We start from the raw sequence: 26386 nt of genomic DNA on the forward strand, positions 1-26386 counted from the left end.
CACTGTATGTTCACTGTCACTGTATGTTCACTGTCACTGTATGTTCACTGTCACTGTATGTTCATTGTCACTGTATGTTCATTGTCACTGTATGTTCACTGTCACTGTATGTTCACTGTCACTGTATGTTCACTGTCACTGTATGTTCATTGTCACTGTATGTTCATTGTCACTGTATGTTCACTGTCCCTGTATGTTCACTGTCACTGTATGTTCAGTGTCACTGTATGTTCACTGTCCCTGTATGTTCACTGTCACTGTATGTTCAGTGTCACTGTATGTTCACGGTCATTAACCGCTTTATTCCTCAGCCAGTAAAGTCGTCCTTACTGTACAATAAACAGTCGTTTTTGCTGTCTTCGCATACACAAGGGCACAAGTATTCCAGTGATGCTACGGTGCCTTCGTACGAAGATTATGGAGGGTGCTACAGTGAACAGAATAGCAGCTACATCCCCAACCACTTGGGCTGGACGGTAGAGCGACGGTCTCGCGTCATGCATGTCGGCGTTCAATCCCCGACCGTCCAAGTGGTTGGGGCACCATTCCTTTCCCTCCGTCCCATCCCAAATTCTTATCCTGACCCCTTCCCAGTGCTATATAGTCGTAATGGGTTGGCGCTTACTCCTTAGAGTTTTCTTAATTCCTACCTAGATACATGATATTCAGAGTTGATAAGTTATTATCAGCAGTAAGAGTGAGTACTGCAGTTTGGAGGTAACTACAGGAGGAGGGCTAATCACTCTAGGAACTGCCTAGAGAGGTACAAGGTCAGGTCACACGAGACAAGTGCGGGGTCATGTGCGTACATCTCAGTGCTGTCCTGACACTTGTGCCAGTTGCTCCCACCTGTCATGCAAGCTGCTCTGTAATTGGCTAGTTGTCTTAGCTGTCGCCTTATTGGTCTAGGCATCTCCTAGCTTCACAATGGAGTGAACTTAGCAGCCATGTTGGTAATGGTGTTAACATTTGGTATGTGGAGGTCAAGGTGAGCACTTCTGATTGGTGGTTCCCATGCTCGGCCAAGACTGGAAAAGCTTAGTGCTTCCCTGACCCCAAAAAGTTCTCTCTCACTAATGGTGTGTGGCCTGACCCCACTGGGGAAGGGGTCAGGCTGAGCGGACTCACCAAGCCGCGGAACTGCTTATCGTGGCAGCATAGAGGAACTCTTTAGAGTGGCAGAACTAGGCCTACTGATGGCCAATAACGGTTCAAGTGTTAACAGGAGCAACGGACGTATAGCCTCGCATAAGTGCTTAACTGCATATATTGTTGTGTTGCAAGTGGCGAGGATAATATGTTATTGTCACTTGGGAGTGAAATACGTGAGAGAAAGGGACTCTGGCTGTATGCTGGCTCTGTAGTGCTCATACACCCCTCCCACTCACTCACAATTAACATACAGCACAAACTTGATGACACACGCCCCAACAGACAACGAACCATCAGTCTTGCCTGTACAGCTATGGACGTGTCGGACCTTAATGATGTAACTGAATGGGAATTAAATCATGCACTAAAGATGGGAAAATCAACTGCTCCTGGAGAGGACGGTATTACTTACAGTCTACTGAGATTAGTCTCACACGTACCAGGTAATCCACTATTAGTGTTGTACAGAACGAGTTTACGTGAAGGAGTATTACCTGATGCTTGGACAAAGAGTGTCATTGTTCCCATCCTCAAACCACACTCAGATAATTATAGACCCATATCTCTAACATCGTGTGTCTGTAAAGTGCTTGAACGTATTGTTCTTAACCGACTCATGTATCGTATACAGGGGCACCTGTCACCCCAACTGTTTGGATTTATGCCTGGGCTCAGTACACAACACTATTTTGCTGAGTACTTCGCACATATTGAAGCTTCCCCTCAAACAGTCTTCATCGACCTAGCAGCAGCTTTTGATACAGCAAACAGGGAAATCATACTGGAACAGCTTGCCGAGCTGGAAATACAAGGAAAATTACTAAAATGGATACAGGGCTATTTGTCTAATCGAACAGCATATGTTTTGTTTAATGGTGTTAAAAGCACAGAGAGCAAACACTTTGAACTGGGAACTCCACAAGGAGGGGTCCTCAGCCCCTTGTTGTTCAACGTTCTGATGCATAAACTTATTAAAGATCTTCCAACTAATAATGAAGACACTGTCATTTGTTATGCTGATGATATATGTTTACAGGCTGCCACCGAGCCTAGAATGCAAGTTCTGCTCGACGCTTTTGCTACTAGAGCTGAGGAATGTGGCCTCCTGATCTCTGTACAGAAAACTCGTGCCCTCATTCCGTGTGGTATTCCACCTATCATTACACTACATTTCCTCGACCACTGACGTGTCGTTATCTTCTCGCTTGCTATAGTGACAACCATTTTGTGCAGTCATTGTCTGCATTAGCAGCGCTCCGTGGCCCCGTTGGCACCTGTTGCCTGTTACCGTGTTGCAAGTATTCGATCGATCACGCCTTTGGGTAATTAGCGAGTGGCTATTGCAAGATGCAGGGTTGCAACTGCAGGTCTCCGTGAATTCCCAGTCATTACACCTACAATCACGTCACGTAAATCCTATTGACGTAAATCCCGCTCCAAGGCTGAGAGGGAGGGGGGTGAGGTGGAAGGTAGAGAAACAGGGAGGGAAGGGAAGGAAATGGAAGGGTAGGAACTGTAGAAGGTAGAGAGGGAGGTGCTAGGGTTGCAGGGGGTACTGAGGGAGAGATAGATGTTGTAGGAATAGAGGGGGTAGGGATTCCATGAAGTAGGAAAGGAGGGAGGGAGGAAAGAAGGAATTATCAGGGGGAAAGCGCCAAGCCATTTACGACTATATAGCTCTTGGAAGGGGGTCAGGATAAGGATTTGGGATGGGACGGGGGGGAAGGAATGGTGCCCAACCACTTGGACGGCCGGGGATTGAACGCCGACCTGCATGAAGCGAGACCGTCGCTCTACCGTCCAGCCCAAGTGGTTGGAGAGGGAGGGAGGAAGGGTTGGCACGAGGTAGGGAGGTAGGGTGGGGCAGAGGTAACAGAACAGGTAGGCAAGTAGCCATTGAGGTAAACTAAACCCATATATGTTCTCCAGGAGGTCGACAACCTCTTCGATAACCTCTCAAAAAACTTAAGAAATATTACCGGAACAAAAGTGGACTTCTTTGAGAAAATAATTAGACACGGACATGTGGGCGTGCGGGCCGCTCGAAGCAACAGTTTGTTGAACACAGTTAGCAACAGTAAAGGACCTCCAGGTATGACCCAGGTGTCTGGCAGTGCACATGTGACCCTACATGTGACATGTGAATATATAAACCTACAGGTGTTGACAATAGAAAGGTGACTATATCATTCTACAGCTGCCTGCTGACTATACACAGGTACTGTATCATTCTACAGCTTCCTGCTGACTATACACAGGTACTGTATCATTCTACAGCTGCCTGCTGACTATACACAGGTACTGTATCATTCTACAGCTGCCTGCTGACTATACACAGGTACTGTATCATTCTACAGCTGCCTGCTGACTATACACAGGTACTGTATCATTCTACAGCTTCCTGCTGACTATACACAGGTACTGTATCATTCTACAGCTGCCTGCTGACTATACACAGGTACTGTATCATTCTACAGCTGCCTGCTGACTATACACAGGTACTGTATCATTCTACAGCTGCCTGCTGACTATACACAGGTACTGTATCATTCTACAGCTGCCTGCTGACTATACACAGGTACTGTATCATTCTACAGCTGCCTGCTGACTATACACAGGTACTGTATCATTCTACAGCTGCCTGCTGACTATACACAGGTACTGTATCATTCTACAGCTGCCTGCTGACTATACACAGGTACTGTATCATTCTACAGCTGCCTACTGACTATACACAGGTACTGTATCATTCTACAGCTGCCTGCTGACTATACACAGGTACTGTATCATTCTACAGCTGCCTGCTGACTATACACAGGTACTGTATCATCCTACAGCTGCCTGCTGACTATACACAGGTACTGTATCATTCTACAGCTGCCTGCTGACTATACACAGGTGACTGTATCATCCTACAGCTGCCTGCTGACTATACACAGGTACTGTATCATCCTACAGCTGCCTGCTGACTATACACAGGTACTGTATCATCCTACAGCTGCCTGCTGACTATACATAGGTGACTATATCATCCTACAGCTGCCTGCTGACTATACACACGTGACTGTATCATCCTACAGCTGCCTGCTGACTATACACAGGTACTGTATCATCCTACAGCTGCCTGCTGACTATACAGAGGTGACTATATCATCCTACAGCTGCCTGCTGACTATACACACGTGACTGTATCATCCTACAGCTGCCTGCTGACTATACACAGGTACTGTATCATCCTACAGCTGCCTGCTGACTATACAGAGGTGACTATATCATTCTACAGCTGCCTGCTGACTATACATAGGTGACTGTATCATCCTACAGCTGCCTGCTGACTATACACAGGTACTGTATCATCCTACAGCTGCCTGCTGACTATACAGAGGTGACTATATCATTGTACAGCTGCCTGCTGACTATACACAGGTGACTGTATCATTCTACAGCTGCCTGCTGACTATACACAGGTACTGTATCATCCTACAGCTGCCTGCTGACTATACACAGGTGACTGTATCATTCTACAGCTGCCTGCTGACTATACACAGGTACTGTATCATCCTACAGTTGCCTGCTGACTATACACAGGCACTGTATCATCCTACAGTTGCCTGCTGACTATAGACAGCGACTGTCAGCCGTACGACTTTAAATAATTTAGAAGCTTACCAAAGTTAGACAAAAAATAAATTAGAGACATATTCTCAAAACTCCTATTCTAAAAAAGGTATAAAATAAAAGGTGCATAACAAAAGGTGTATTGCAGCTGGCTATGTAGCTCCCTGCAGCTGGCTATGTAGCTCCCTGCAGCTGGCTATGTAGCTCCCTGCAGCTGGCTATGTAGCTCCCTGCAGCTGGCTATGTAGCTCCCTGCAGCTGGCTATGTAGCTCCCTGCAGCTGGAGGTGTAAGCTCTTGCAGCTAGCACTAAAGGCTCTTGTAATAGGCGCATCAGACTCTAAAAGAGCCGACTGAGGCTCTTTGAACAGGTCCTTGAGGCTCTTGCAACAGAGTACTTGCTCCCCTTGCAACAGGGTACTTGCTCCCCTTGCAACAGGGTACTTGCTCCCCTTGCAACAGGGTACTTGCTCCCCTTGCAACAGGGTACTTGCTCCACCTTGCAACAGGATACTTGCTCCCCTTGCAACAGGGTACTTGCTCCCCTTGCAACAGGGTACTTGCTCCCCTTGCAACAGGGTACTTGCTCCCCTTGCAACAGGGTACTTGCTCCCCTTGCAACAGGGTACTTGCTCCCCTTGCAACAGGGTACTTGCTCCCCTTGCAACAGGGTACTTGCTCCACTTGCAACAGGGTACTTGCTCCCCTTGCAACAGGGTACTTGCTCCCCTTGCAGCAGGGTACTTGCTCCCCTTGCAACAGGGTACTTGCTCCCCTTGCAACAGGGTACTTGCTCCCCTTGCAACAGAGTACTTGCTCCCCTTGCAACAAGGTACTTGCTCCCCTTGCAACAGAGTACTTGCTCCCCTTGCAACAAGGTACTTGCTCCCCTTGCAACAGGGTACTTGCTCCCCTTGCAACAGGGTACTTGCTCCCCTTGCAACAGGGTACTTGCTCCCTTTGCAACAGGGTACTTGCTCCCCTTGCAACAGGGTACTTGCTCCCCTTGCAACAGGGTACTTGCTCCCCTTGCAACAGGGTACTTGCTCCCCTTGCAACAGGGTACTTGCTCCCCTTGCAACAGGGTACTTGCTCCCCTTGCAACAGGGTACTTGCTCCCCTTGCAACAGGGTACTTGCTCCCCTTGCAACAGGGTGCTTTAGGCGCGTTCATAACACAACATTAACTTGCTGGCTCCTCCAGGCGCTGCGCTACCCCCCCCCCCCCTCCCACTCTCAACCAAATACAAACACACACAAATGAAGTGCAGTTTTGAGCGTGGGTCAAATAGGGACAATAACGTGGTCAAACGAGCTCTGAACGGCGCACGCAATAATGAGCTCTCCGCCTCGTGTGGATTGGGTGGATAATAGTCCAGGGTGAAGGTCGTCTACAGCCTTATGGAAGGTCCCAGTCGGGATAACATCATTAGCAGGCAGATGCAGCATCACCGCCACCATCTTCACCTCAAAATTGTATGAAAATGCTAAATACGAAAGCCATATATATATATATATATATATATATATATATATATATATATGTATATATATATATATATATATATATATATATATATATATGTCGTACCTAGTAGCCAGAACTCACTTCTCAGCCTACTATTCAAGGCCCGATTTGCCTAATAAGCCAAGTTGTCCTGAATTAATATATTTACTATAATTTTTTTCTTATGAAATGATAAAGCTACCCTTTTCACTATGTATGAGGTAAATTTTTTTTTTATTGGAGTTAAAATTAACGTAGATATATGACCGAACCTAACCAACCCTACCTAACCTAACCTAACCTATATATATAGGTAAGGTTAGGTTAGGTAGCCAAAAAAAGCTAGGTTAGGTTAGGTTAGGTAGGTTAGGTAGACGAAAAAACATTAATTCATGAAAACTTGGCTTATTAGGCAAATCGGGCCTTGCATAGTAGGCTGAGAAGTGAGTTCTGGCTACTAGGTACGACATATATATATATATATATATATATATATATATATATATATATATATATATATATATATGACCGAAAAAGTAAGATTAATAATTCTAACACGAATTTTCTCAATGTTTCTTATATTTTTTTCACTGTTGATGGTAACTGAAAAATCAATTCTCCAAAATTCATTTTTATTTCTCGTCTGACGCGACACTTGAGCGCGTTTCGTAAAACTTATTACATTTTCAAAGACTTTAGTTTACACACACAGAACTATAACTAAACAGAGTTTAAACAGCTTCGATTTTATACCTGCATTTGGGTGAGGTGATATGTTTCAACAGTTATGACCTCTTCGAATCCTGAAGAGGTCATAGAGCTTACAGTTATATATACAAATTAATTTTGTTGTAACATATCACCTCACCCAAATGCAGGTATAAAATCGAAGATGTTTAAACTCTGTTCAGTTATAGTTGTGTGTGTGTAAACTAAAGTCTTTGAAAATGTAATAAGTTTTACGAAACGCGCTCAAGTGTCGCGTCAGACTAGAAATAAAAATGAATTTTGGAGAATTGATTTTTCAGTTACCATCAACAGTGAAAAAAATATAAGAAACATTGAGAAAATTCGTGTTAGAATTATTAATCTAACTTTTTCGGTCATATTTAATAATATATGTCTACAGGAAAGACTGCTACCAATATATATATATATATATATATATATATATATATATATATATATATATATATATATATATATATATATATATATATATATATATATAAATATATATATATAAATATATATATATATATATATATATATATATATATATATATATATATATATATATATATATATTTATATACACAACTGAAAACTCACACCCCAGAAGTGATTCGAACTCATATTGCCAGAAGCACTCTGCAACTGATGTACAGGATCCCTTAACCACTCGACCATCACGACCGGACAAAAGAGGGTGGTAGCCGAGGCTAATTCCCCATCTCCCGCCGGCACTCTGATGGTAATCTTCAAGCTTGTTCGCATATATAATATATATATATATATATATATATATATATATATATATATATATATATATATATATATATATATATAATATATACAGGTATATACTAAAGTTCACTCCAACTAAATGTAATGTAATAAAACTAGGCAGTGGAAACAGGAGGCCAGACACAGGATACCGAATGGGAGATGAAGTCCTTCATGAAACGGACAGAGAAAAAGATCTGGGAGTTGATATCACGCTAAATCTGTCTCCTTAAGCCCACATCAAAAGAATAACGTCAGAGGCGTATGCAGTGCTGGCTAACATCAGAACTGCCTTCAGAAACCTGTGTGTTTGTGTGTGTGTGTCAAGCTTGAATGTATGTACAACTATAACTCTATGACCCTTACAGGACTCGAACCTGGGCCAGAAGAGAACCATACCCATATCAGCTCAGTCCTATAACAACTCAGCCTGGCTGAGTTGAACTGAACTGCCAGAGGTATGGTTCTCTGCTAGCCCAGGTTAGAATCTTGAAGAGGTCATAGAGTATACAGTTACATATACAAATTAATTTTGGATTGATGCAGTCTTTCTTGTAAACATATAATTGCCTATTTACTATCCAAAGTTCATTTTACAATTTAATATGACCTGACGCTAAGAGAGATGTTTTACTGAGCCTGTAAACATCCTCAGAGGTTGTGGATAGCTGCAGCAGCATCATATTTAAGCAAGAGGAAACTTCTCTTTACGTCTCACCAAACAGAAGAAAGAGTCCTGAAAGACAATACCGAGAAAAATGTGATCGGTTCAGACACAAAGAAGAAGAAGGGCGTTAATAATTTACTCCAAGAATAAGAAGAACGCCAACTTGCTCATAGAGAAGTCTCCCAACACCAAGTGAAACGCTTTGCAATAGACGAATATCGTGTCTGCCCTCACATGCCCACTTGGGGACTGTCAGTCACAATGATCTCAATATATAGACAAGACAACAAGATCTTGCTTAAGGGACCAAGCAATGCACAAACAACAAGGCTCCATCAAGGAAGATTTAATTTATATTCAAGTTCAAGTATGTTTATTGAGATAAGAAAGAAATACATCTCAAAGGGATAGAGTAGCTTAGGCTATTTCTACCCCCCTATCTTTTTTATACTCACAAAGAGATAATCATCAGAGATATCCTGACCAACATGGAAATTTTGGGCCAAATACATGGCCATTTGAAGATTATACATCACCCAAGCAATACATGTCAAACAATATCATCCAACTATCAACAGACAGTTCACATTCAGCCAAATTCCACCATCCTCAAGACTATGACATAAAATCTAGGCACACTGCTCCAGATGTCATTAACTACCTCTTCCATCTGGGTTGTTTATTCTCCTGCTTCACCTAACTTGTATTCGCCTCCCTGCAGCCACCGAAGATGTTGACAAGGCTCAACAGAACGCATCCTATAGAGTAAGGCCATATAATATTGTTAAGTGAACTTTGGAAACTTAAGTTTTCAACTTTGTTTTCTCCAGGGAAGAACACAAGGCCCTATATGAATGACTGCGCCCACCACCACCACCACCCACCATCACCAACACCAACAACACCACCTCACCACCACCACCACACCACCCACCACCACCAACAACACCACCTCACCACCACCACCCACCATCACCACCACCACCCACCACCACCACCACCCACCATCACCACCCATCATCACCACCACCACCACCATCACCACCACCACCCACCATCACCACCCACCACCACCCACCATCACCACCACCACCCACCATCACCACCACCACCCACCATCACCACCCACCATCACCACCACCACCACCCACCATCACCACCACCACCCACCATCACCACCACATCACCACCACCACCCACCATCACCACCCACCATCACCACCACCACACACAACACCACCATCACCACCACATCACCACCACCACCATCACCACCACCACCCACCACTCCACCTCACCACCACCACTCCACCTCACCACCACACCATCCACCACCACCACCCACCTCACCACCACTCCACCTCACCACCACTCCACCTCACCAACCACCACCACCACCACCCACCCCACCACCACCACACTAATACAGATTACCTCTTCCCTTTGATATGTATATCAGGAAGATATGGATCTGAAACAGCGCCTCACAGAGGGGCGGCCGACCTCTCCCCCTCCAAGTCTTCCCTGACTGTTGTGTGACGCACTTCGTCCCAGTCTCCTTATTACCCTAACGACTGGACAAGGTCCTGCTTGTCAGGACCCGACACCGTTCACCTGCGTCTCCAGAGACGCAGTCGTCACTTTAAGATAATTGTGGAATGCAAAATATTTTATCATAAATCAGTATTGTTATACTGTATATATATTTTTTGTTTGTGCATAGCTATGCTTAAGTTAGGTATTATGGGTTGAAGTACACCCGTCCCCAGGCTAGTCTCCCGTCCCCAGGCTAGTCTCCCGTCCTCAGGCTAGTCTCCTGTCCTCAGGATAGTCTCCCGTCCTTAGGCTAGTCTCCCGTCCTCAGGCTAGTCTCCCGTCCTTAGGCTAGTCTCCCGTCCTTAGGCTAGTCTCCTGTCCTCAGGCTAGTCTCCCGTCCTTAGGCTAGTCTCCCGTCCTCAGGCTAGTCTCCTGTCCTCAGGATAGTCTCCCGTCCTTAGGCTAGTCTCCCGTCCTCAGGCTAGTCTCCCGTCCCCAGGCTAGTCTCCCGTCCTTAGGCTAGTCTCCCGTCCTTAGGCTAGTCTCCCGTCCTCAGGCTAGTCTCCCGTCCTTAGGCTAGTCTCCCGTCCTTAGGCTATAGTCTCCCGTCACCAGGCTAGTCCCCCGTCCTTAGGCTATAGTCTCCCGTCCTTAGGCTAGTCTCCCGTCCTTAGGCTAGTCTCCCGTCCTCAGGCTAGTCTCCCGTCCTCAGGCTAGTCTCCTGTCCTTAGGCTAGTCTCCTGTCCTTAGGCTAGTCTCCCGTCCTTAGGCTAGTCTCCTGTCCTTAGGCTAGTCTCCTGTCCTTAGGCTAGTCTCCCGTCCTCAGGCTAGTCTCCCGTTCTCAGGCTAGTCTCCCGTCCTTAGGCTAGTCTCCCGTCCTTAGGCTAGTCTCCCGTCCTCAGGCTAGTCTCCCGTCCTCAGACTAGTCTCCCGTCCTCAGACTAGTCTCCTGTCCTTAGGCTAGTCTCCCGTCCTTAGGCTAGTCTCCCGTTCTTAGGCTAGTCTCCTGTCCTTAGGCTAGTCTCCCGTCCTCAGGCTAGTCTCCCGTCCTCAGGCTAGTCTCCCGTCCTTAGGCTAGTCTCCCGTCCTCAGACTAGTCTCCCGTCCTCAGACTAGTCTCCTGTCCTCAGGCTAGTCTCCTGTCCTCAGGATAGTCTCCCGTCCTCAGGATAGTCTCCCGTCCTTAGGCTAGTCTCCCGTCCTCAGGCTAGTCTCCCGTCCTTAGACTAGTCTCCCGTCCTCAGACTAGTCTCCTGTCCTCAGGCTAGTCTCCTGTCCTCAGGATAGTCTCCCGTCCTCAGGCTAGTCTCCCGTCCTTAGGCTAGTCTCCTGTCCTTAGGCTAGTCTCCCGTCCTTAGGCTAGTCTCCCGTTCTTAGGCTAGTCTCCTGTCCTTAGGCTAGTCTCCCGTCCTCAGGCTAGTCTCCCGTCCTCAGGCTAGTCTCCCGTCCTTAGGCTAGTCTCCCGTCCTCAGACTAGTCTCCTGTCCTCAGGCTAGTCTCCCGTCCTTAGGCTAGTCTCCTGTCCCCAGGCTAGTCTCCTGTCCTCAGGCTAGTCTCCCGTCCTCAGGTTAGTCTCCCGTCCTCAGGCTAGTCTCCCGTCCTCAGGCGAGTCTCCCGTCCTTAGGCTAGTCTCCCGTCCTTAGGCTAGTCTCCCGTCCTCAGGCTAGTCTCCTGTCCCCAGGCTTGTCTCCCGTCCTCAGGCTAGTCTCCCGTCCTCAGGCTAGTCTCCCGTCCCCAGGCTAGTCTCCCGTCCCCAGGCTAGTCTCCCGTCCTGAGGCTAGTCTCCCGTCCTCAGGCTAGTCTCCCGTCCTCAGGCTAGTCTCCCGTCCTCAGGCTAGTCTCCCGTCCTTAGGCTAGTCTCCCGTCCTTAGGCTAGTCTCCCGTCCTTAGGCTAGTCTCCCGTCCTTAGGCTATAGTCTCCCGTCCTTAGGCTAGTCTCCCGTCCTCAGGCTAGTCTCCCGTCCTCAGGCTAGTCTCCCGTCCTCAGGCTAGTCTCCCGTCCTCAGGCTAGTCTCCCGTCCTTAGGCTATAGTCTCCCGTCCTTAGGCTAGTCTCCTGTCCTCAGGCTAGTCTCCCGTCCTTAGACTAGTCTCCCGTCCTCAGGGTAGTCTCCCGTCCTCAGGCTAGTCTCCCGTCCTCAGGCTAGTCTCCCGTCCCCAGGCTAGTCTCCCGTCCTCAGGCTAGTCTCCCGTCCCCAGGCTAGTCTCCCGTCCTCAGGCTAGTCTCCCGTCCCCAGGCTAGTCTCCCGTCCTCAGGCTAGTCTCCCGTCCTCAGGCTAGTCTCCCGTCCTCAGGCTAGTCTCCCGTCCTCAGGCTAGTCTCCCGTCCTCAGGCTAGTCTCCCGTCCTTAGGCTAGTCTCCCGTCCTTAGGCTAGTCTCCCGTCCTTAGGCTATAGTCTCCCGTCCTTAGGCTAGTCTCCCGTCCTCAGGCTAGTCTCCCGTCCTCAGGCTAGTCTCCCGTCCTCAGGCTAGTCTCCCGTCCTCAGGCTAGTCTCCCGTCCTTAGGCTATAGTCTCCCGTCCCCAGGCTAGTCTCCTGTCCTCAGGCTAGTCTCCCGTCCTTAGACTAGTCTCCCGTCCTCAGGGTAGTCTCCCGTCCTCAGGCTAGTCTCCCGTCCCCAGGCTAGTCTCCCGTCCCCAGGCTAGTCTCCCGTCCCCAGGCTAGTCTCCCGTCCTCAGGGTAGTCTCCCGTCCTCAGGCTAGTCTCCCGTCCCCAGGCTAGTCTCCCGTCCTTAGGCTAGTCTCCCGTCCTTAGGCTAGTCTCCCGTCCTTAGGCTAGTCTCCCGTCCTTAGGCTATAGTCTCCCGTCCTTAGGCTAGTCTCCCGTCCTCAGGCTAGTCTCCCGTCCTCAGGCTAGTCTCCCGTCCTCAGGCTAGTCTCCCGTCCTCAGGCTAGTCTCCCGTCCTTAGGCTATAGTCTCCCGTCCTTAGGCTAGTCTCCTGTCCTCAGGCTAGTCTCCCGTCCCCAGGCTAGTCTCCCGTCCTCAGGCTAGTCTCCCGTCCCCAGGCTAGTCTCCCGTCCCCAGGCTAGTCTCCCGTCCCCAGGCTAGTCTCCCGTCCTCAGGCTAGTCTCCCGTCCCCAGGCTAGTCTCCCGTCCTCAGGCTAGTCTCCCGTCCCCAGGCTAGTCTCCCGTCCCCAGGCTAGTCTCCCGTCCCTAGGCTAGTCTCCCGTCCTCAGGCTAGTCTCCCGTCCCCAGGCTAGTCTCCCGTCCTCAGGCTAGTCTCCCGTCCCCAGGCTAGTCTCCCGTCCCCAGGCTAGTCTCCCGTCCTTAGGCTATAGTCTCCCGTCCTTAGGCTATAGTCTCCCGTCCTTAGGCTAGTCTCCCGTCCTTAGGCTAGTCTCCCGTCCCCAGGCTAGTCTCCCGTCCTCAGGCTAGTCTCCCGTCCCCAGGCTAGTCTCCCGTCCTCAGGCTAGTCTCCCGTCCCCAGGCTAGTCTCCCGTCCTCAGGCTAGTCTCCCGTCCCCAGGCTAGTCTCCCGTCCTCAGGCTAGTCTCCCGTCCCCAGGCTAGTCTCCCGTCCTCAGGCTAGTCTCCCGTCCCCAGGCTAGTCTCCCGTCCTCAGGCTAGTCTCCCGTCCCCAGGCTAGTCTCCCGTCCTCAGGCTAGTCTCCCGTCCCCAGGCTAGTCTCCCGTCCTCACCTCTATTTCAACACAGTGTTCATTCAAAACATATTTTCTGAAATATAAATTACAGTAACATTTTTATATTATTACATATTGTGCATGTTTAGATGTAGGTTAGGTTAGTGTAGGGTAGGTTAGTGTAGGGTAGGTTAGTGTAGGGTAGGTTAGTGTAGGGTAGGTTAGTGTAGGGTAGGTTAGTGTAGGGTAGGTTAGTGTAGGGTAGGTTAGTGTAGGGTAGGTTAGTGTAGGGTAGGTTAGTGTAGGGTAGGTTAGTGTAGGGTAGGTTAGTGTAGGGTAGGTTAGTGTAGGGTAGGTTAGTGTAGGGTAGGTTAGTGTAGGGTAGGGTAGGGTAGGGTAGGTTAGTGTAGGGTAGGTTAGTGTAGGGTAGGTTAGTGTAGGGTAGGTTAGTGTAGGGTAGGTTAGTGTAGGGTAGGTTAGTGTAGGGTAGGTTAGTGTAGGGTAGGTTAGTGTAGGGTAGGTTAGTGTAGGGTAGGTTAGTGTAGGGTAGGTTAGTGTAGGGTAGGTTAGTGTAGGGTAGGGTAGGGTAGGATAGATTAGTGTAGGGTAGGTTAGTGTAGGGTAGGGTAGGGTAGGGTAGGTTAGTGTAGGGTAGGTTAGTGTAGGGTAGGGTAGGGTAGGGTAGATTAGTGTAGGGTAGGTTAGTGTAGGGTAGGTTAGTGTAGGGTAGGGTAGGTTAGGTTAGGGTAGGTTAGGGTAGGTTTGTCGTGAGCTTGGTCGACGTCATACCTATGTACTTAGATTGAAGGTTACATCCTTCGTGGGGGCAAGTGTACATGTATACAACGCTTGACTGCTGTAGAGGGTTAGTGTAGGGTAGGTTAGGTTAGGGTAGGGTAGGTTAGGTTAGTGTATGGTAGGTTAGGTTAGGGTAGGTTAGGTGTGTAGGGTAGGGTAGGGTAGGTTAGTGTAGGGTAGGTTAGTGTAGGGTAGGGTAGGGTAGGTTAGTGTAGGGTAGGGTAGGTTAGTGTAGGGTAGGTTAGGTTAGTGTAGGGTAGGTTAGTGTAAGGTAGGTTTGGGTAGGTTAGGTTAGGGTAAGTTTGATTAGTTTAGGATAGGTTAGGGTAGGATAGGTTAGGTTAGTGTAGGGTAGGTTAGTGTAGGATAGGTTAGGTTAGGTGTTTAGGTTCTGTTGGCGATTATTTGTATTTGTAGTACGTGGATGAAGCATTAACAGCGTTGTGGTTCGCACTGAGGTCGCCAGCGGAACACTGTTCGAGGAATGCTTCAGCGGTAGTGGGTGGTGCAGTGTGTCCTCATCAACCTTGGTCAAATACTCGTTAACCCAATCATCAAACCACCTGTATATGAATAAAAGACTGTCTACACACGACTCACAAATAATGAAGTTGGAACATTTCTCGAAGAGTGCTTCGCCGACGTCCTCTGTTTGAATTGCAACTCTGTATATTAACGTTTGATTTACCTGTACTTGGTTCCGAGAGTTGTTTTACACCCCGAGGCCGGCTTAGGGCCAGGCTTGTGACACAGTGATCGGTAAGGCTGTTGCCTGAAGCGGTCCACATTTCCACAACAGCCTGGTTGGTCAGGCACTTCCTACAGGAGCTAAATACGTGTGTGAGCGGCTCGTTCAAGAGTCCACTCAGCTCTCAGCAACTCTCTGAGTACAGACCCTCTCTCTTAACCCCAGAACTAACACTGGCGGCGTTACTCACTTCATTTGCAAATGTGAATATTCTTTCCTCATTCCAATCCCTTGTATGCGTTCTTTTCCTTTCTCTATTTCCTAGGCTAGTATCCTGGAGCCTTTGCTCTGGCTCAACTTTCAATAATCTAAGAAGATTATCTTCCCTTTGATGGGATATTTGTGCTTGTTGGAGCTTGGCAGTGATCCCTTACCTGGCCTTGTGAACTCCTCCCTCGTCTCTGTCCGATTTCATCTTTGATCTTCCACACTCTAAAGATAGAAGCACCATTGTCTTATTGTTCCATTCCTCGGCCAGTCTCTCTATCAAAATACTACCTTATGTATATATGTATACATTGGTGATATTATTGGTGTATACTGGCAGCAGGTTTTCTTTTATGCATGTCTCACGGAATATGACAGCATATTCCGTATTTACTATTTTCTGATATAGGGCTTCTATCCCTCTTACTAATACTCTTGCATCAGCTGGAAGAGTTCACCAAAAGTCATGTTGTTTTCAAGGTGAAGAAAAAGAATTGAATAATTGAAGAATGTATTACACTTATTATTGAATCGCGCGACGTTTCGAACCTACATGGTTCATTCTCAAGTGATGTTACAGTACAGAACAATATATTTTATACTAATAGCGGGTCAGGTGAATACAAATGGATCGAACATTGGGGTCAGGTGTAAACAAAGGGTAGACATGAGGGAGAAAAGAAGCTAAGGATCAGAAGCGTAAATAGGGTACATACAAAGATTAATCAAGCATAGTGGGCGCTGTTTGTCGAGCAGTGTCTTGTGTGTTGGTTACCTTGAGGTGCTTCCGGGGATTAGTGTCCCCGCGGCCCGGTCGTCGACCAGGCCTCCTGGTTGCTGGACTGATCAACCAGGCTGTTAGACGCGGCTGCTCGCAGCCTGACGTATGAGTCACAGCCTGGTTGGCATCAACACACAAGACACTGCTTAACATTACAACATTACAAATTCAAGAATTTATAATCTTCTTGCATCTTGGGTTTTGTCTATTATACAAGTGCTTTTATTCAACATTTCTCTTGTTAGAGTGATGTCATGGGCTTGTCTCATGTGATTCCTGGGGGCACCGGATTGAAGATGGCATGTCAAACGCCTCGTCAGCTTGGTCGACGTCATACCTATGTACTTACATTGAAGGTTACATCCTTCGTGGGGGCAGGTGTACATGTATACAACGCTTGACTGCTGTAGAGGGTTCTCCGTCGGCTTCGGGCTGTTTTTGATAAGGAGTTCGGAAGTCTTCTTGGTTTTGTAGAATATTATCAGGTTTATGTTTTGGTTAGGAGTAGTGCTTTTTACTCCTTTGCGAATTATTTCTTTCATTATTCTTTTTTCTTTTATATGTTCACTGTGCATGGTTGATTTGTAATATAATTTTATTGGAGGTATTGTGGTTTCTGTTCTAGGTTCAGGATTATACCAACGGTCCAAGTGTCTTCTTATAGCAGCGTTTATTTCCGCGTTGCTATATCCGTTGTTCACCAATACCTGAGTTATTCTTTCAAACTCTCTACTCACGTTGCTCCATTCAGAGCAGTGGGTAAGCGCTCGACGAATATAAGCATTGAGAACACTGGCTTTGTATCTTTGGGGGCACTCACTTCTACCGTTCAGGCATAATCCTATGTTGGTGGGCTTAGTATATACGTTGGTGCTTAAAGAGGTTCCTGTTTTTGTTATTAGTACATCCAAGAATGGCAGACTGTTATTTTCACTATTTTCATGTGTAAATCGGAGTACTGACTCTCTCTCTAGATGACTTTTTAGGTCAATTAGTTCATCTGAGTCTTTTACTATTACGAATATGTCATCTACATAACGGCAATATACAATATATATATATATATATATATATATATATATATATATATATATATATATATATATATATATATATATATATATATCATGACAGATTTAAAAACTCTATAGGGAGGTGTATTTTCAACCTAACTTAATATGGTCCCCCTCCCCCCCCCCCCCCATCCATTCCTAGGCCTACAGCAGACCTTCCGCAGGATGCAGCCCCTCAGCAGCGGCCTAACCCCCGTGTGCCTATTTGTTGCTTCGTGAACAAAGGCATTACGAAAACCCAAAACGTTGCCCAAACGCTTCCATTCTGCCGCGGGAATTGAACCCCAAAACCTTCCCGTTGCGTCCCGACTGCGCAGTTTTTCTGCTTGGAGAACTCTGCTGTGGCGCTCAGGCTGGATATTACACAGGCCGCGCTGTGCAGTGGGAGCACATTGCAGACATTGTAGATACAATCTTTACCTATTTGTAAAGCTATGCAACACCCATTGTTGCATAGCTCAACCACTGACAGCTGGTGTCAACGTTGTATACTGACAGCTGGTGTCAACGTTGTATACTGACAGCTGGTGTCAACGTTGTATACTGACAGCTGGTGTCAACGTTGTATACTGACAGCTGGTGTCAACGTTGTATACTGACAGCTGGTGTCAACGTTGCAGACTGACAGCTGGTGTCAACGTTGCAGACTGACAGCTGGTGTCAACGTTGCAGACTGACAGCTGGTGTCAGCGTTGCAGACTGACAGCTGGTGTCAGAGACCTGGGTAAATACTGGTTTGGAGATAAAGTTGTTAATTTAACTAATTACCTCGTAACCTAACAGAAATGGGATTGATGGATTGTTTCCAGCGTAGGTTGGACATATATACCTAATATATGAATGAGATTGACTGGATATAAATAGGAACCGCCTCGAATGGGCCAATAGAAGCTGCCTTGGTCAATAGCTGCGTCTTAGTATTGACCACGACGCTCGTAACATGTCTTGGAGAAGAAGAATTGTGGTAAGTAAAGTCTGCTTTTGATGTCAAAGTGACATCAAAGTGACAGAGTGACATTCTGTTATGACTGGGTGATGTATTATTTGTGTCTGTGATGGCTGTGTGATGTATTATTTGCGTCTGTGATGGCTGTATAATGTATTATTTGCGTCTGTGATGGCTGGGTGATGTATTATTTGCGTCTGTGAAGGTTGGGTGATGTATTATTTGCGTCTGTGATGGCTGTATAATGTATTATTTATGTCTGTGATGGCTGGGTGATGTATTATTTGCGTCTGTGATGGCTGTATAATGTATTATTTGTGTCTGTGATGGCTGGGTGATGTATTATTTGTGTCTGTGATGGCTGGGTGATGTATTATTTGCGTCTGTGATGGCTGTATAATGTATTATTTGTGTCTGTGATGGCTGGGTGATGTATTATTTGTGTCTGTGATGGCTGGGTGATGTATTATTTGTGTCTGTGATGGCTGGGTGATGTATTATTTGCGTCTGTGATGGCTGTATAATGTATTATTTGCGTCTGTGATGGCTGGGTGATGTATTATTTGCGTCTGTGATGGCTGTATAATGTATTATTTGTGTCTGTGATGGCTGGGTGATGTATTATTTGCGTCTGTGATGGCTGTATAATGTATTATTTGCGTCTGTGATGGCTGGGTGTTGTATTATTTGTGTCTGTGATGGCTGTATAATGTATTATTTGCGTCTGTGATGGCTGGGTGTTATACCCTGCCCCTTCCCGTACCCTACCCCCTCCCGTACCCTGCCTCCTCCCGTACCCTGCCCCCCCTCCCGTACCCTGCCCCCCCCCCCGTACCCTGCCCCCTCCCGTACCCTGCCCCCTCCCGTACCCTGCCCCCTCCCGTACCCTGCCCCCTCCCGTACCCTGCCCCCCCTCCCGTACCCTGCCCCCCCCCCCCGTACCACCCGTGCACCCACCTGAAGGAGAGGGTGGTGAGCGGCCTCCAGGAGCCGTGAGAGCCCCGGCGGGAGAGCGGGTTGCCCCAGAAGTCATGGCTCCACACGGACCACCAGGGCGTCGTGCCCACCACGTCCCTGTTGCCCAGCACGGCGCGGCTGTTGGTGGAGGCACACTGCATCAGTATGGACACACACACACACACACGTCATGAGATATAGGACATTAGGATATATATGACATATTAGGACATAGAATGATCCCTCTCTGGATCAAACAAACTATGACTACACACCTCATACAACAGGATATATGCCCAGAGTGTGAGGCTCTGATTGGTTGTGTGTTATGAACCGGGTGTTGTGTGTTATGAACCGGGTGTTGTGTGTTATGAACCGGGTGTTGTGTGTTATGAACCGGGTGTTGTGTGTTATGAACCAGGTGTTGTGTGTTATGAACCGGGTGTTGCGTGTTATGAACCAGGTGTTGTGTGTTATGAACCGGGTGTTGTGTGTTATGAACCGGGTGTTGTGTGTTATGAACCGGGTGTTGTGTGTTATGAACCAGGTGTTGTGTGTTATGAACCGGGTGTTGCGTGTTATGAACCAGGTGTTGTGTGTTATGAACCGGGTGTTGTGTGTTATGAACCGGGTGTTGTGTGTTATGAACCGGGTGTTGTGTGTTACGAACCGGGTGTTGTGTGTTATGAACCGGGTGTTGTGTGTTATGAACCGGGTGTTGTGTGTTATGAACCGGGTGTTGCGCCTCATGGTGCCTCATGGCGCCTCATGGTGCCTCATGGTGCCTCATGGTGCCTCATGGTGCTTCATGGTGCCTCATGGTGCTTCTGGTGCCTCATGGTGCCTCATAGTACTTCTGGTGCCTCATGGTGCCTCATAGGTGCCTCATGGTGCCTCATGGTGCCTCATGGTGCTTCATGGTGCCTCATGGTGCTTCTGGTGCCTCATGGTGCCTCATGGTGCCTCATGGTGCCTCATGGTGCCTCATGGTGCTTCATGGTGCCTCATGGTGCTTCTGGTGCCTCATGGTGCCTCATAGTACTTCTGGTGCCTCATGGTGCCTCATAGGTGCCTCATGGTGCCTCATGGTGCCTCATGGTGCTTCATGGTGCCTCATGGTGCTTCTGGTGCCTCATGGTGCCTCATGGTGCCTCATGGTGCCTCATGGTGCTTCATGGTGCCTCATGGTGCTTCTGGTGCCTCATGGTGCCTCATAGTACTTCTGGTGCCTCATGGTGCCTCATAGGTGCCTCATGGTGCCTCATAGGTGCCTCATGATGCTTCTAGTGCCTCATGGTGCCTCACGGTGCTTCATGGTGCATCATGGTGCCTCACGGTGCTTCATGGTGCATCATGGTGCCTCACGGTGCTTCATGGTGCTTCATGGTGCTTCTGGTGCCTCATTGCACCTCATTGGTGCCTCATGGTGCCGCATGGCGCCTCATGTTGCCTCATGGTGCTTCATGGTGCCTCATATTGCCTCATAGGTGCCTCATGGTGCCTCATGGTGCTTCATGGTGCCTCATGGTGCTTCATGGTGCCTCATGGTGCTTCATGGTGCCTCATGGTGCCTCATAGGTGCCTCATGGTGCTTCTGGTGCCTCATGGTGCCTCATAGTGCTTCTGGTGCCTCATAGTGCTTCTGGTGCCTCATAGGTGCCTCATGATGCTTCTAGTGCCTCACGGTGCCTCACGGTGCTTCATGGTGCATCATGGTGCCTCATGGTGCCTTATGGCGCCTCATGTTGCTTCATGGTGCCTCATTGTGCCTCATAGGTGCCTCATGGTGCCTCATGGTGCCTCATGGTGCTTCATGGTGCTTCTGGTGCCTCATGGCGCCTCATAGGTGCCTCTTGGTGCCTCATGGTGCCTCATAGGTGCCTCATGGTGCTTCTAGTGCCTCATGGTGCCTCATGTTGCTCATGGTGCCTCATGGTGCCTCATTGTGCCTCATAGGTGCCTCATGGTGCCTTATAGGTGCCTCTTGGTGCCTCATGGTGCCTCATAGTGCTTCTGGTGCTTCATGGCGCCTCATGTTGCCTCATGGTGCCTCATGGTGCCTCATGGTGCCTCATTGTGCCTCATAGGTGCCTCATGGTGCCTCATGGTGCTTCTGGGGCCTCATAGGAACCTCATGGTGCCTCATGGTGCCGCATGGTGCCTCATAGGTACCTCATGGTGCCTCATGGTGCCTCATGGTGCCTCATAGGTACCTCATGGTGCCTCATAGGTGCCTCTTGGTGCCTCATGGTGCCTCATGGTGCCTCATGATGCTTCATGGTGCCTCATGGCGCCTCATGGTGCTTCTGGTGCCTTATGGTGCCTCATGGTGCCTCATGGCGCCTAATGGTGCCTCATGGTGCCTCATGGTGCTTCATGGCGCCTCATGGTGCCTCATGGCGCCTCATGGTGCTTCTGGTGCCTCATAGTGCCTCATGGTGCCTCATGGTGCTTCTGATGCCTCATGGTGCTTCATGGTGCTTCTGGTGCCTCATGGTGCCTCATGGTGCTTCTGGCGCCTCATGGTGCCTCATGGTGCTTCATGGTGCTTCTGGTGCCTCATGGTGCTTCTGGCGCCTCATGGTGCCTTATGGTGCCTCATGGTGCTTCTGGTGCCTCATGGTGCTTCATGGTGCTTCATGGTGCCTCGTGGTGCCTCATGGTGCCTCATGGTGCTTCATGGTGCCTCATGGTGCCTCATGGTGCTTCATGGTGCTTCTGGTGCCTCATGGTGCTTCATGGTGCCTCATGGTGCCTCATAGGGCTTCTAGTGCATCATGGTGCTTCATGGTGCCTCATAGTGCTTCATGGTGCTTCTGGGGCCTCATAGGTGCCTCATGGTGCCTCATGGTGCCTCATGGCGCCTCATGGTGCCTCATGGTGCTTCATGGTGCCTCATGGTGCTTCTAGTGCATCATGGTGCTTCATGGTGCCTCATGGTGCTTCTGGGGCCTCATGGCGCCTCATGGTGCCTCATGGTGCCTCATGACGCCTCATGGTGCTTCATGGTGCCTCATGGTGCCTCATGGTGCTTCATGGTGCTTCATGGTGCTTCTGGTGCCTCATGGCGCCTCATAGGTGCCTCATGGTGCCTCATGGTGCCTCATGGTGCGTCATGGTGCCTCATGGTGCTTCATAGGTGCCTCATGGTGCCTCATGGTGCTTCATGGTGCCTCATGGTGCCTCATGGTGAGTCATGGTGCCTCATGGTGCCTCATGGTGCCACATGCTGCATCATGGTGCCTCATGGTGCTTCATGGTGCCTCATGGTGCGTCATGGTGCCTCATGGCGCCTCATGGTGCCTCATGGCGCCTCATGGTGCCTCATAGTGCCTCATGGCGCCTCATGGTGCCTCATGGCGCCTCATGGTGCCTCATGGTGCCTCATGGTGCCTCATGGCGCCTCATGGTGCCTCATGGTGCCTCATGGCGCCTCATGGTGCCTCATGGTGCCTCATGGCGCCTCATGGTGCCTCATGGTGCCTCATGGCGCCTCATGGTGCCTCATGGTGCCTCATGGCGCCTCATGGTGCCTCATGGTGCCTCATGGCGCCTCATGGTGCCTCATGGTGCCTCATGGCGCCTCATGGTGCCTCATGGTGCCTCATGGCGCCTCATGGTGCCTCATGGTGCCTCATGGCGCCTCATGGTGCTTCATTGCGCCTCATGGTGCCTCATGGTGCCTCATGGTGCCTGGAGACCAGTGCCACCACTAGTGAACGTGCCAGTTCTGTTCTTCTAGGAAGTGCTTAATTCACTTAAGTGCTTGTTGCTCGTTAACACGCACACACACACACACACACACACACACACACACACACACACACACACACACACACACACACACACACACACACACACACACACAGGCTCAGGAATCTGTACACCAGTTGATTGACGGTTGAGAGGCGGGACCAAAGAGCCAGAGCTCAACCCCCGCAAGCACAATTAGGTGAGTACAATTAGGTGAGTACACACACACACACACACACACACACACACACACACACACACACACACACACACACATACTCCAGGCCAATCCTGGAGTATGCAGCCCCAGCATGGAGTCCATATCTAGTCAAGGATAAGACTAAACTGGAAAAGGTTCAAAGGTTTGCCACCAGACTAGTACCCGAGCTGAGAGGTATGAGCTACGAGGAGAGACTACGGGAATTAAACCTCACTTCGCTGGAAGACAGAAGAGTTAGGGGGGACATGATCACCACATTCAAGATTCTGAAGGGGATTGATAGGGTAGATAAAGACAGTCTATTTAACACAAGGGGCACACGTACTAGGGGACAAAGGTGGAAACTGAGTGCCCAAATGAGCCACAGAGATATTTGAAAGAACTTTTTTAGTGTCAGAGTGGTTGACAAATGGAATGCATTAGGAAGTGATGTGGTGGAGGCTGACTCCATACACAGTTTCAAGTGTAGATATGACAGAGCCCGATAGGCTCAGGAATCTGTACACCTGTTGATTGACGGTTGAGAGGCGGGACCAAAGAGCCAGAGCTCAACCCCCGCAAACACAACTAGGTGAGTACAACTAGGTGAGTACACACACACACACACACACACACACACATATGCGAGGCTGGCTAACATCAGAACGGCGTTCAGGAACCTGTGTAAGGAATCATTCAGAATCTTGTACACCACATATGTAAGACCAATCCTGGAGTATGCGGCCCCAGCATGGAGCCCGTACCTTGTCAAGCACAAGACGAAGCTGGAAAAAGTCCAAAGGTATGCTACTAGACTAGTCCCAGAACTAAGAGGCATGAGTTATGAGGAAAGGCTGCAGGAAATGCACCTTACGACACTGGAAGACAGAAGAGTAAGGGGGGACATGATCACAACCTACAAAATCCTCAGGGGAATCGACCGGGTAAACAAGGATGAACTATTCAACACTGGTGGGACGCGAACAAGGGGACACAGGTGGAAGCTGAGTACCCACATGAGCCACAGAGACGTTAGAAAGAACTTTTTCAGTGTCAGAGTAGTTAGTAAATGGAATGCATTAGGAAGTGATGTGGTGGAGGCTGACTCCATACACAGTTTCAAATGTAGATATGATAGAGCCCAGTAGGCTCAGGAACCTGTACACCAGTTGATTGACAGTTGAGAGGCGGGACCAAAGAGCCAGAACTCAACCCCCGCAAGCACAACAAGATAAGTACTCACACACAGGGAGTTAACAAAATACTTGTGTTGACAAAAAGTCGTCACTAAACATGTGTATCTATGTATTTACGTATGTAGGTTAGCTTAGCATTTTAAAAGCACCGAATCACCTTCTGTGGTTGATTGTTCAATAAACCCTTGAACTATATGTTTAACACAGCTCTAACTCTGTCCATAGAGCACAGAAGAAAATGTTTATATGCTGGTTAGCATTGTAAATGTCCGGCCACGTCTGTGGTAGAAAATAATATTAAAACACAAAAACACTAAACATGTACAATATAAGCAAGAAAGAAGATAGACAATATTATATGAACGGGATTTTGAAAACGATGATGACAAGAAGGATAAGAAAAACAAGGAGACAGAATACAGGAGAAGTTAAGGAGAGACAGGACACAGTATATTAGAGGCAGGACACAGTGTATTAGAGGCAGAATACAGTATAGTAGAGGCAGGACACAGTGTAGTAGAGGCAGGACACAGTGTAGTAGAGGCAGGACAGAGTGTGGGAGAGGCAGGACACAGTGTGGGAGAGGCAGGACACAGTGTGGGAGAGGCAGGACACAGTGTGGGAGAGGCAGGACACAGTGTAGGAGAGGCAGGACACAGTGTGGGAGAGGCAGGACACAGTGTAGGAGAGGCAGGACACAGTGTAGGAGAGACAAGACACAGTGTAGGAGAGGCAGGATACAGTGTAGGAGAGGCAGGACACAGTGTAGGAGAGGCAGGACACAGTGTAGGAGAGACAGGACACAGTGTAGTAGAGGCAGGACACAGTGTAGTAGAGGCAGGACACAGTGTAGGAGAGGCAGGACACAGTGTAGGAGAGGCAGGACACAGTGTAGGAGAGGCAGGACACAGTGTAGGAGAGGCAGGACAGTGTAGTAGAGGCAGGACAGTGTAGTAGAGGCAGGACACAGTGTAGGAGAGGCAGGACACAGTGTAGGAGAGGCAGAATACAGTGTAGTAGAGGCAGGACACAGTGTAGGAGAGGCAGGACACAGTGTAGGAGAGGCAGGACACAGTGTAGGAGAGGCAGGACACAGTGTAGGAGAGGCAGGACACAGTGTAGGAGAGGCAGAATACAGTGTAGTAGAGGCAGGACACAGTGTAGGAGAGGCAGGACACAGTGTAGGAGAGGCAGGACACAGTGTAAGAGAGGCAGGACACAGTAGAGGAGAGGCAGGACACAGTGTAGGAGAGGCGGGACACAGTGTAGTAGAGGCAGGACACAGTGTAGTAGAGGCAGGACACAGTGTAGGAGAGGCAGGACACAGTGTAGGAGAGGCAGGACACAGTGTAGGAGAGGCAGGACACAGTGTAGGAGAGGCAGGACACAGTGTAGTAGAGGCAGGACACAGAGTAGGAGAGGCGGGACACAGTGTAGGAGAGGCAGGACACAGTGTAGTAGAGGCAGGGCATAGTGTTGTAGAGGCAGGGCATAGTGTAGGAGAGGCAGGACACAGTGTAGGAGAGGCAGGACACAGTGTAGGAGAGGCAGGACACAGTGTAGGAGAGGCAGGAAACAGTGTAGGAGAGGCAGGACACAGTGTAGGAGAGGCAGGACACAGTGTAGGAGAGGCAGGACACAGTGTAGTAGAGGCAGGACACAGAGTAGGAGAGGCGGGACACAGTGTAGGAGAGGCAGGACACAGTGTAGTAGAGGCAGGACATAGTGTAGTAGAGGCAGGACACAGTGTAGGAGAGGCAGGACACAGTGTAGTAGAGGCAGGACACAGTGTAGGAGAGGCAGGACAGTGTAGTAGAGGCAGGACACAGTAGAGGAGAGGCAGGACACAGTGTAGGAGAGGCAGGACACAGTGTAGGAGAGGCAGGACACAGTGTAGGAGAGGCAGGACACAGTGTAGGAGAGGCAGGACACAGTGTAGGAGAGGCAGGACACAGTGTAGGAGAGGCAGGACACAGTGTAGTAAAGGCAGGACACAGTGTAGGAGAGGCAGGACACAGTGTAGGAGAGGCAGGACACAGTGTAGGAGAGGCAGGGCACAGTGTAGTAGAGGCAGGACAGTGTAGTAGAGGCTGGACACAGTAGAGTAGAGGCAGGACACAGTGTAGGAGAGGCAGGACACAGTGTAGTAGAGGCAGGACACAGTGT

General features: G+C 48.8%; 1 protein-coding gene across 1 annotated transcript in view; it reads right to left on the reverse strand.

Annotated features, from left to right (window-relative positions):
• Nucleotides 1-26386, reverse strand: part of LOC123749789 (protein O-mannosyl-transferase TMTC2) — a 918506-nt gene that overhangs the window by 169375 nt on the left and 722745 nt on the right. The window contains exon 3 of the mRNA XM_069301975.1: nucleotides 19073-19210. Within this exon, the coding sequence (XP_069158076.1) occupies nucleotides 19073-19210 (138 nt within the window). The remainder of the gene's footprint in view (nucleotides 1-19072; nucleotides 19211-26386) is intronic.

This window comes from Procambarus clarkii, chromosome 47 (assembly GCF_040958095.1).
Source record: "Procambarus clarkii isolate CNS0578487 chromosome 47, FALCON_Pclarkii_2.0, whole genome shotgun sequence".
Lineage (NCBI taxonomy): Eukaryota > Metazoa > Arthropoda > Malacostraca > Decapoda > Cambaridae > Procambarus > Procambarus clarkii.